Source organism: Mytilus edulis, chromosome 3 (genome assembly GCF_963676685.1).
Source record: "Mytilus edulis chromosome 3, xbMytEdul2.2, whole genome shotgun sequence".
Taxonomy (NCBI): Eukaryota; Metazoa; Mollusca; class Bivalvia; order Mytilida; family Mytilidae; genus Mytilus; species Mytilus edulis.
In genome coordinates, this window is record NC_092346.1 from 62,325,099 (window position 1) to 62,337,794 (window position 12,696).

A 12,696-nucleotide genomic window follows, 5' to 3' on the forward strand; every position below is an offset into this window, starting at 1 on the left:
TCTTAAAAAAAAATAGGTGTTAATTATAACATTAAAAAATTACAAACTTTGCAGAACATAAGAAATATTTACCTTTTTTCTAAGGAAACGATGTGAACTTCTTGTCCCTTTTCTTTGTTATGAAAGCACGTGTTGAGGCGCGAGAAGATGTGCGTCGGCTATCCAGATGTATAAGATAAGACGTCATAGCGGGCATCATCAAATTTCACTATGCATGCTGAGTAAAGGTACTAGGTTAAACAGTAGCGATTTTATCTACTAGACATCTAACTGAGATTACTAGACAGACTAGTCATTCTGACTAGGTATTTTTTTCAGTGTAGAACTGACCAAATATCTGGTCAGTTCTAGCTAGAACTGTCAGGATCAGTTCTAGGGTAGAACTGTCAGGATCAGTTCTAGCTAGAACTGTCCAAATCAGTTCTAGGTAGAACTGACCAAATCAGTTCTAGCTAGAACAGTTCTAACCTAGAACTGACTAAAAGGTGTCAGGCTGACAGTTCTACATACTGTTCTAGAACAGTTCTCCTGACAGATTCTGACAGAATTTATGAGAGGTTAGAACTGATCTCCACTGTAGCAATATAGTATTACACATACAGTTTACGCTAGTATATAAAACTGTAAATTAAATATCCTTGGAGATGACCAGTGAATTACAGCCAGTTGTCATCAAATATCACGGACATTCAATTGCAGAGGAAGTTAGATGAAATAGATTTGTTTTTCTTAAAAAGAAAGTAATTTGCAGCTCAAAACCCAAGGAGATATGACAACTTGCTTTCAATTACCTTTACAGAAAAGGTTAAGTACTAGCTAGTTATTCGGAGTCCTTCGGGGCAATTCGTTCTTTCTGTTAATGGCAAGCAATTTGTTCCATGTCAAAAGACACACAGTGAAAAGATAAATAAAGTCAAAGGTTTACTCGATATCATTTCCATTTATCAGTCAGAAGATACATTTTGTACGTTCTGGGTGTAGAACTATCTAAATAGTTAATCAATTTAAACCCTTCAACAACGAAGAGAAATGTCGTTTTTTACACAACAATAATGTATGAATTTTTTATGGGGAAAATGTAAATCATCAATAAAATAACCGTAGTTAAAATACCGTTTGATAACATCTACTTTCATGAATTGTTTTTCATGCATATAAAACACAATCGAAATATTTAGTTAATATAAGTTTGTAGTTTTTTTTTTTTTATTTTACATGAAAGAAAGGCTAAAAGGATATCGATGGTATGATCATGAAATTTTCATGAAATTTTCATTTCATATATAAAATCTACATTGTTCAAGCTTTACTTCTCCTAAAGGTCAAAATCTTTCACAGTTTTGATAAAGTTTAACTGCAAATTCGAAGTCGATTTGACATGATATGAAGAACCCGCTCCTGTAATTTAAATGCGTACTAGTACACACCCGCGAAATCGCGGGCATTCAGAGCGTACTTTAAAGTATGTAAAGTGTTGTTGGAAGAATTTTGTAAAAATTATTGAATGACTGGAGAATTTCAGCAAAAGTATCATAAGTCATATAGGTTATTTGGGACAGGAAAATGCTTCTTTTTTTTATCCCTCCTCCTTTATTTCCAAAATTCCCAATTTTTGGTTTTCTATCAATTTCAATATGAACATAGTTTTCATTTAGTATGTTATGAACATTTAAGTAAGGAGCCTGTAATTCAGTGGTTGTCGTTTGTTTATGTGTTACATATCTGTTTTTCGTTCACTTTTTGTACATAAATAAGGCTAGTTTTCTGGTTTGAATTGTTTTACATTGTCAGTTCGGGGCCTTTTGAAGCTGAGTATGCAGTATGGGCTTTGCTCGTTGTTGAAGGTCGTTCGGTGACCTGTAGTTGTTAATTTCTGTGTCACATGGTATTGGTCTCTTGTGGAGAGTTGTCTCAACATTGCAATCATACCACATCTTCTTTTTTTTGTAATCAATGAATTTGGTAAAAGATTTAGTGACTGGAGAATTTCAGAAAAGGTATCAAAAGTTCACATGAATATTTTTAGCGCTTATCTGTATATTATGAACATTCATTACTATATAAATATAGTGTATATTTACTTTCAATTCTAAGTTTACTAATCGATCCATGGTGGTCATTGATATTTTTAGTATACAGACCCTCTCTATTTAATAAACTCTGTGACCGCCGTGGATAGTAAACTTGAAAATGATAGCAGATAGAATTCTGAAAATACACTTTATTCTTTGTATATGTATGTTCAAAGTATACAGAAAAACGCAAACCGGAAGTCTAATCTGACTGTATTACTTAACATACATGTACTTCAAACATGTTGTCTCCGCCAAATATGCAAGAAAGTAATATTTTTTTTCACTTTGTACGTAACTGAGAGTTCTCTTTATGTATACATTTTTACGTCTCAACTGTTTATTATGAAAGACCTATGATAAATTACTTAATGAATGTTAACTGACTGATATGTATAGAATGAACACTTTCGTTTACACAGCGTCTTTACAAAATGAAGATAGACGGCTTTAATGTATAAAATCACATTGTGCTCTGTGGCCATTAAAGCCCCTACTCCTTTCCTTTGCTTAAAGTTAGTAGCGCATCGTTGTCTCTAACGTCCCACAGAGATCTTCAATAGTGAAGCAGTCGCGAATACACAGATGTTTGTTATATCTGATGCTGAAGATATTGTCAGCGTAAAAAAATGTACACTTTACGTAAGGTTAACACTTTTCTTTCAAATTGGTCATTTGGTATCCATGTATTTTATCTTTTTCTATACATTTGACTGACTATTTCTAAAATACCTCTTAATGCGTAAACTTTTTTCCTAAAACTAAAGTACATCAAGTCAGAGTTTTCAGACACAAAAAAAAACATATTATTGGTTACTTTTTGGAAAAATCTATTGCTGCGAAAGGCAGTTTATTTCACATGCATCTGTATTGTTCTTCGTTACATACAAAATAATATCTAAAAATAAGAAGATGTATGATTGCCAATAATACACGTATCCACTAGAGACCAAAGGTATAAGACATGAACAACAACAAATCATCGTACGACAAAACCCATACTGTAGGGACACTTTTCCATGAATGTATATATATTTGCAAGACTATAAACCCTGCATATATATACTCTATAAAAAATAAGTAAGACAATGTCAAAATCGTGTATGCCATTTATTACAAATTATTAATTGTGGAAGTATGATCAAACTTTTAGGAAATGTATTTCGCGCCAATCATTTTATGGTGCCTCATTAAAATTCTATTCTGAAAATACAGTTGCTATTTTAATAGCAAAGGGCATTATATCTATATCAGCAAAGATAATAGTACTATGAATTTGCATCAAATGGAAGCATTCTTCAATTTAGTACAAATTGTATCCAGTTTTACTGGTATTGTACTATTAAGTGCGTTTCCAAATCCAATGGTTTAGTACGTATATATCATACTCATCGAGTTCAAAAAGAAAGGATTAGGAACTCCAAAACAACAACAACAAACAACTGTACACCCATAACATTGGACTATCCCAGCTGTCATAAGTCTAAAACCAATTAAGTGGTCGTCATCTGTGTTTTATATTTAGGCAAGCTGTAAACGGAAGCAACATGTCCCTGCGATATCAACACCAAATGAAAGTAGCAAATAAGAGACAATGGCGTGAAACAGAGTTAAAAAGTGTTTTTAACATTTTATAAATTCCCATCATCCATAATTCCCTTTTACTTCGATAGACAAAGAACAATTGTAAAAATGCCTTATAAAATGTATCATGGATGAAATATATTTTGCTTAATATCAGTCTTAACACAAATTAATGAAACACAAAACTAACTATCAAAATCTTTTACAGTTGCTGTAATACATTGGTCTCTCTCCCCTCCTCTCCCCAGAAATTATTTTTATAATAAAATAAAAGATTGGTATTAAAGGTTTTTGAAGTATTTGAAAAACAAACCAATACCCTTGATTAAAATTCGAAAGGAATGTGTAATTATAACCTTGTAAAAATCTTTAAAAAAATAGGCAAACTAAAAGAATGTCAAAAAAATATCAAATTTTGGTAACGAATAGGGAATAGGGAATCGGTAACGAATAGGTAACGAATAGGGAAATTTTGTTAATATAAATATGGAACAAAGCTTGGGTTTGGAAAAGCATGTAAAATGTTATATAGATTTTAGCAATTTGGACATCTGATATCTTATATGTTGAAGTTCTATTCTAATTTAAAAGACAATATAAATATCAACTTTATTAGAATCTAAGACTAAGTTAAACTAGATAAACCCGTATAACAGCATCCTATATGGTAGCACAACAATCTAATTCAGGAAAATTGAGTTCGGTCGTATAATAAAAAGCTTTAACTTTTGCCATTCAAAAAGATAATAAGATAATAAAGTACCATGACAAAGGACAGAATGTCAATAAGCATTTCATTTAAAGATTTGGTAAATCTACCACTATATACTGCATGCATGTTTCCACATTACCATATTTGGTTGGAAAATTGAGAAAAAATACACCATTGTTGTTTTAAAATTGGCATGTTTATTTCATTATTAAATGCTAAAAAACGGATAATTATTTTTTTTTTATTAAAGGTTTACGTTAGGGAATAAATTAATTTTAAATATTTGCGATTTATAAGGTCATGTTATTTCTTAACATAAATGACATTATATTAAAAATCTTAGACACGATTTGGACCTTGTATCATGTGCTGGACCTTGTATCATGTGCTGGACCTTTTGTATCATGTGCTGGACCTTGTATCATGTGCTGGACCTTGTGTCATGTGCTTATCTATTAAAATTCAAATTGTTGGTTGCTACAAAACTTGAAATGCAAATTTCGACAAAAAGAAGGTGCGAAACATATTCAAATACTATCTAGTCAGCATCAGATACATGCAGCTGTAAAAACAAGTATAATTTCTTAAAAACCATAGGCACTTCCTCCGGTCTCTTCATTCAGCCAGCTTGCTTTATAATTTACTCATTTATCATAATCAAGACTGTTAATTTCTTGAAAATGCACAACAGCGATATGTTTTCCGAAAAATTCTTTGAACTAAGGCGTTGATCGTTATTAATTGCATTTCTCGTTCAGTTTTGTTATTTTACGCATTGTTTTATTAGCGTAATGACTTTATAAAAGTGACGAGTAACTGGCGTAGTAATATCGTCTTTATTTGATACTCTGAAGCAGATCTGATCTGTCAGTGGATACAAAGAGAAGAATTATCAACTAGCATTTTAAATACGAGCTAAATTAAATTATTTTCGCATTGTTGGACAATTAATACATTTGTCTTTCTTCCAGCCTCGAAGGATACATATGGCAATATGAGGTGTCCATTAATTTAAACACCTCACTGGTCGATACTATGACTGTTTCGTCCTGCAAGTACATGGTCAACACATTCAAGATGATTTTTCTGAACAAATTTTCGAAATGTTGGTTAATTTTTTATTGTTACTTTTTATACTTTATAAAAACTATTTTATAAAGTTGGTGGACTGTCATACAAGTGAGAGGTTTAGCTATAGCAATAAAACTAGGTTCAATCCAACCTTTTCCACATAAGAACATGCCTGTACCAAGTCAGGAATATGACAATTGTAATCCATTCGTTTGGTGTGTTTGAGCTTTCGATTTTGCCATTTGATTTTAGGGACTTCCCTTTTAGAATTTTCCTCGGAGTTCAGTATTTTGTGATTTTGCTTTTTAGTTTTATATATGGCTATATACTACATACACATATAGATTTCAATAAATAAGTACTCATATCTTACGCAACAAAACGTACTTCGATGTCATAACGCTTATTTATCATATACTTAGCATTAATATGATAGCTTTTGCATATGTGTAATGGGCGGAAGTGCACAAGCCATATCTTCCCACCCGGGCTGATAACCCATATCAAGTGCCTCTCGTGCAAAAAACCCATATCAGTGCCTCTCGTGCAAGTTACTTCCGGTGTTTCCGGTATCGGTTGTTTACTTTTCCATTGTGACGTCAGATGTTTTTTATGACGACGTCAAAATTTACGGGAACTTTTGTGGGGATAGTTTAATACTTGCTAACAAATGCCATTGACAATTATGAATCATAGTACAACAAACATGGAGTAGTAATGATCGTAAAACTCTTCCAAATTTTCAATGTTTCAAAATGCCTCTATAGGAAATGTTACCATAAATATATAAGGAGTATAATGCTGTTGTTGGACAACTATAGTATATTTGATTCATAATTTTAATTTTCTTTATAAAATGTTTGATTGTTTTAGTTATTGCATTAGTTTATTTGCCTTACATAAAACTATTGTCGGAAGTATATGATAAAGCGATTAATACATGGCCTTTTCCATATCAGCCTGGGTATCATCCCTCGACCCATATCAGCACCTCGACTCCGTCTCGGGCTGATATGGGGGTCTCGGGATGATACCCAGGCTGATATGGAAAAGGCCATGTATTAATCTCTCTATATATATAGGCAATTATACCATTGCTGATTTACTGTTCGATCACTAAACGGTCCATTTTTCGGAATTGAATTTATTTTATTACGTACTCTTTTATGAATTATCTGTTGATATAATAAGGTTACAGAAACTACAAATGTAAAAGGTCACCGCCAAGTTTCTCGTGGTAAGACGTCGCACTCACTTATAAATATTGGAGGCTGCAATGCGTGTTCGAAAAGCGAATACATATATTCGTAGTTATCTCATTCTGCTGAACATCAATTCCATAAAAGAAATCCTAGTCATGGTTGTGTTCATAGCACTACCGAAGAGATGCTTTAATCTTTCCATTCTGATTCCATTCAGTTTCAAGTGCAATTTTGTAAGCAGATTTTAAATAACTGAAAATCGTATATATCTTTTTAGTGAGATATGTTTACCCCCATCTTCAGGTTCAGTAAATGTGGCTACGTCCCTTTTGTCGTAACGTTTAGTACCTAAACTACTCAAGACACAACGTCATACACAAGATATAAATATTTTTGACGTTCTCAATTTCATCAGTCCACACCGTGAATTATACCTTTTGTAGATGTATAACCCTGGCTTCTATATGTTTAACACACCAAGATATTAGTTTGGTCAACTTCCAAAGTCAAAAGAATGCAACATTGATGCCACAATAAATGCGTACGTGGGATTTGGTAGACAGCATTTATTTATAGGTTTTATATTCTCGTTTCGTTACAACGGGAATTCAAATGGTATGAGCATAAGTATAGAAATAAATGTTGGGTATTCGTCTATATGATAGCAAGATGGCGATAGAAAAGACAAGTTATTAAGTTATTAAGAGGATGCCTTTTGAATGTATCCCTTTTGCTTTTCATTCTATCTTATTGCTCTGAAAAAAAAATTCCCACATTATAACGTCAACGTGCATGTAAAAGTTAATAATCAAGAGAAGATGCATTAGTTTGTCCCTTTTATCTATTTTAAATTTTAGTTGTCAGCTCTGATGTTCCTTTTGGGAATATTCAACAAAATGAAATTGGTTTAAAGCAATAAACTCATTCAGATCAGGGTCATTTAAAGAAAATGACACACGATTGTCAGTATTTGCTAATTAAGAATCACTTTGTTAATTCCAACTATAGTCTCTACTATTCGTCCAAATCGTACTTATTAGATGAAAACCACATGCTCTGTCGATACATCGCCAAACCTTCTAGCCGTACCATACAATAAGAAACGTCGGTTCGTTCAGTGCATTTTGCAAAAAGCGAAACGTGTTTAATTAACTCCATTCATACTTTTTCAAGTTAAATCCGTACTTTTATTGACGAGAAGAAAGTTAATTATAATGTGTATCTTTTTGATAACCTTACTCAAGCTTTCAATTTATGAGTGTTAATTTCTTTCCTCATAAATCAATGGAAACAAATTGTTAAGAGTCAAACTATAAGATCATTTAAATGTCAAATATCAGTGTTAACTCATTTGACGTCTTTAACCATTGTATTACTTAACCTTTACCTAGGAAATACGGTTTTTAATAAGGCAGCAACCATTTGATTTTCTGGGGGGGGCTATGGTTTTTTTTTTCTGTACAAACTTTTTTTTTCGCCTGCGGCGAAAAACAATCTATTTTTTTCGCGACAAGTCGAAAACAATTTTTTTCTTTCAATTTTAGCATTACATATAGTGGCAGCTGAGGGTGTAACAAACAATTTTTTTTTCTTCAGAATTCAAAACAAATTATTTTTTTCTCCAAAAACTGGAAACAAACTTTTTTTTCCAAAAAAAACCATAGCCCCCCCCCCCCCCCCCCCCCCCAGAAAATCAAATGGTTGCTGCCTAAAGAGCTGCTTTTTTAAATTCACGAATATCTTTAAAATTCTTATGTATATAAACTTTTGGGTTAAAGTCGTTTACGTTTTAGTTTTCTAATGAGAGGGGTGACACGCTTTCAGGATGTGTGAAATATATATACGGGAGCCGGGGAACGTGAGATATAGGAGGGAAAATACGTGGAATCTATGGAAAAGAAACAAAAAGTTGAAAATGGCAAACATTACAACAACAAAAACAGACTTTAATATGATTTCCCCCGTATCAATGCCTCTGATGACCACTTTAGAAACTTCATTTTTATATATAGCTGGTGATTTTTTCGTCATGTAAGAAAAACAATTGCATAACTTGGTAAATCTATATTAACTATTTAGACATTGTCAACATTGTCGTACGGAGCTGTTTATTATAATATTTAACCTTTTGTATAATTACGTCAAGAAGATAATTTTTCGATTCAATACCAGGTCCGACGAGCTTCTCGGAAATTACCATGAGCTGTCTTTATATTTGTTTCAGTTGGACTAGTTAGTCTTTGATGCAATCCTTTCTAAACATGTGAAACTGTTAGCTGTTTCATGGCCTTAGTCCAAAACAATCTATTCAATATAATTTAGTTACTGAAATGTTTGTATTTTTTCTCCAACCGGCATGACAGCTTATTCGTATTCTAAAAGATAAATTTGTAAAGCATCTTTTTTTTCTGAATTCTTTTTTTATGTTTAATACTATTACATCGTATTACTGTGTGATGATTAACTCAAATAAATATTGTTTAAACTAATGTATACATTTTGAATTAAATTTTGACAAATTGTTGATTTGTAACCTGACATTAAAATTGGTGGGAACCTTATCAATCATGTAATAGTAATTGGACAAACATTATTTCTTTTTGTATTTAAATCAATTGGGATACATTTGGGACACGCCAAAATGGATTGTAACAGTCATGTCAGTCAAAATGATCGAAGTAATTTACTGGTCATTACACACGACCATCTGCTCCGACCACAAGGGAAAACTGACCGCTAACACCTGGCTCATAATAGTAAAACCCGATAATGGCCCCGTGAAATGCCCTGTGGGTTTGTTTTTCCAATTAAAAACATTTATTTGGATCACACCATGAAGGCTAGTATGTAAAATTAGTCTTCATCTTTGACATGTTTCTAGAATAAATAAATAAATATGTACAAAATAGATTGGTATCTCTTCTTTAACATTTTCACGGTATAGGAGATAAGTAAAATAAACTCGCGGATTATAATTGGCCTAGAAAAACAAATATCAGATACATACAAGTACCTATATGCTATGAAATAGTTTACGTTGGTTTTCTTTTCATCTTTATAATATCAGTGTTAGTCTTAGCGGATTTTATGATTGAGAGTATCCCATTATCAAGATGCATTGCATGCAGATAGCTCAATAGTTGAGCGTCGCAGATCCCTGCATCAAGTGTGTATAGTCTAGAAAGATGACATTATTCACCTTTTCTGCACTTTTAAGTAAACATTTTCAATACAAGTTTGATATTCAACACGATCAATATGTATGAATTAATAATAATGTTTTCAAACTAATTCTCCTATAATGGATTGATTTCCATTCAAATTAATACATATGTTTGCGTAGTTTCGTATCAATTAAGGCACTCATCTATACAATAAGTGATGTACAATGTTTACAGTAACAATATTTTCGTTTACATGCCAAGTTTTGTACACGTATGTACTTTATTAACCTGATGCATCAGGTTTTTCTTTACCTAACCGTTTATTACACGCTATTTTTACATCGCATACTTAAGGTATCTCCTGCTATTCAAGATAAAAGAAACTTTTATAACAATTACTTTTCCTTATGATCTAAAATCACCCCCTGTCACTCTTCTTGACAGCTCAAAATTAAATTATCTATCCAACCGTGTTTATAACAAAGCGTAATTTTCGACTATGCAACGAAGACGATGGGCAATGGATGAGGCTCATATATAGTCTTTGTTATAGGTGTCGTTCAAGTGTTTAATCTTTTTCTGAAGTTTAATATCTGAACATCATGTTTCAACTATGTTTTCAATTTATTGATATATCAGTCCGGGGTTAAAGTCTTGGCAAAGAAAATACATTTAAACAATCATTCAATTTTATTTTGAAATATCTACTCTACTTTTGTTTCATATAACGGGCGGTGTCCTTAATACGAAACAGACTGTCTCTGTTTAATTGTTAAGTAAAAATGACCAACTTTAATACTTTATTAGTTTACACAAAATAATGAATTGTGTTAATAAGTTCGAAAGGTATCTAAATAAACTTGTATTACATTTTTAGACTTAAGTGAAATGATATACAAACAATGATTTACAATGTATGCATATGTGGTTTATAACACGAGTTTGTGATAGTCCCAAAATTTTATTTTTTCCTCATCATCATATTACTAGTATTTCAAATGAACAATTATTTTATGGGTAGCATGATATATCATGGTCTTGAATGTCACTGTGGTGTAACTTAAAGTAACATTTATTTAAGGTGTAAATGATCAATTGAAAGTTTACATTATAATAGCTTTGTTATCGAGTGAATTTAAATTTTCCCATTCAGTTACTTTTATTTTAACCACCAATCATTCCCAATAACGATTATTTCCTAATTCGACATAAATTCCTCATAGTCTACCTTAATGTCAAGTATAAAAGCATTAGATCATAAAAATAAAATCAACCTGTCTATTTCCTTCATTAATTATCAATATACCAATACTGTGATCAATAGATGTCCTTAAACTTTTCTCTTGACGATTTAAAAATTCATAAAACTTAAAACGAAAGTTTTTGTAAATGTTACAACCTTGTCAACTTCTGAATTTGTAAATGAATATATAAACTTTTATACCAGTATTACAGATTATTTTATGATTTACCCCCATCTGAACAATCTGATTTGATTTTAATGAGTTGGGAAACTGATTCGCGATCGTTATTTTGTATCTTTAGGGTCAGATTTTAATCAGATAACGTCAGCCGAAGGAGTTTGATGTAGTATTTCTGATTAAAGTTACATCTCAATACAGAAACAGCAAACATTCTATAAAAATCTACATCTTTATACTTAGTGTAACATTTATTTTCTGTTAGAGAGTAATTATTCCATTCGTGTTGATGAATATTTATCTGGCTATAAACCCCTCTGTATATTTTGACATTTGGGAACGAAAACTTATTATGATATAAAATAGCTCTTTAGAATATCCACCTTTCTCACTAACTTACTCACTCTAAACTGTCAGTTTCTTGTATGATACCTTTTAGTTGTTTGCTTGATTTGTGACATAAAAAATCACAGCAAAATATTGTTTACTATACGACCACATGTACTTTGTATAAGTATGATCAAAGGTGTAATACACGTTTCGGGTTATTTGAATTAAAATTAAAGTTTGACAGTTGAACATTTAACCAGGATATAGTTTAGTATACAAATAAAGATCTCACCTTGTATTCTAATATTTCGCTGATGGCACCGATCAAAACAATTACATAAATCCTTCTAAGTTTCCCATATTCCATTACACAACAATAGAATACAAGTATCCACATAGCTTTACACAACATAAAAACAAATAGTCATTTTTATCGCTGTAAATATTTTCTCTATGGAAGAGTAAACTCGCATGTCAACACAGCGGAAGAAATTAACAAAATAGTGAAAACCATCAATTACAAATAAAATTCACATGTCAAGCTTTTCCGAGCACATGGTTTCAAATCTCTTCACCGTGGAAAAAAGTAACTTATTTTAAAAAGCAAACACTATTATTATATGATTGTAGCGACATTGATCGGTGTATACATGCGATCTGTTACATTTCTATTGTACGACCAATATTTATCATACTCAGATTGTATGCATTTAATTATAGATAAAAATCCACTGAAAGGGCGGAGAATCTGTTTTTGTATGCAAATCCACGCTGTGCGTCTGAGCAAAATTAAGATGCGATAATTAAGGTTGATATTCATTGTAATCACCCGTTGTTATGTCATTGTGGCTTTTCGGTTATTTGGCGAACTTTTGTCAGTTGCTTATGAAGGGCGCCAATGAATCAGTCATCCGAATAACTGTCATAAATAGCAAAACGTTATTTCTGCTAGAATGCGTTTGTATGAAAGCAGCATGTATTGAGTTAATACATCGACATTTGTTTGTAATTTAGCGAATTGTAACAAAACTAATTTACACTTAATTGTGAGGATTTTCTTTTAATTTAAAATCATAAATCCAGTCACCATTAGTAGAATGTTTTCGGATTAAATTACAAAATTACAAAGGGCATATACTT

At 31.8% G+C, this 12,696-nt stretch overlaps 1 protein-coding gene across 1 annotated transcript in view; it reads right to left on the reverse strand.

The window, feature by feature from the left end:
- The window catches only part of LOC139517066 (uncharacterized), a 33,245-nt gene extending 20,759 nt beyond the window's left edge, over positions 1–12,486 (reverse strand). The window contains exon 1 of the mRNA XM_071307687.1: positions 11,849–12,486. Within this exon, the coding sequence (XP_071163788.1) occupies positions 11,849–11,968 (120 nt within the window). The 5' untranslated portion in view covers positions 11,969–12,486. The remainder of the gene's footprint in view (positions 1–11,848) is intronic.
- Positions 12,487–12,696: the final 210 nt, after the last annotated feature.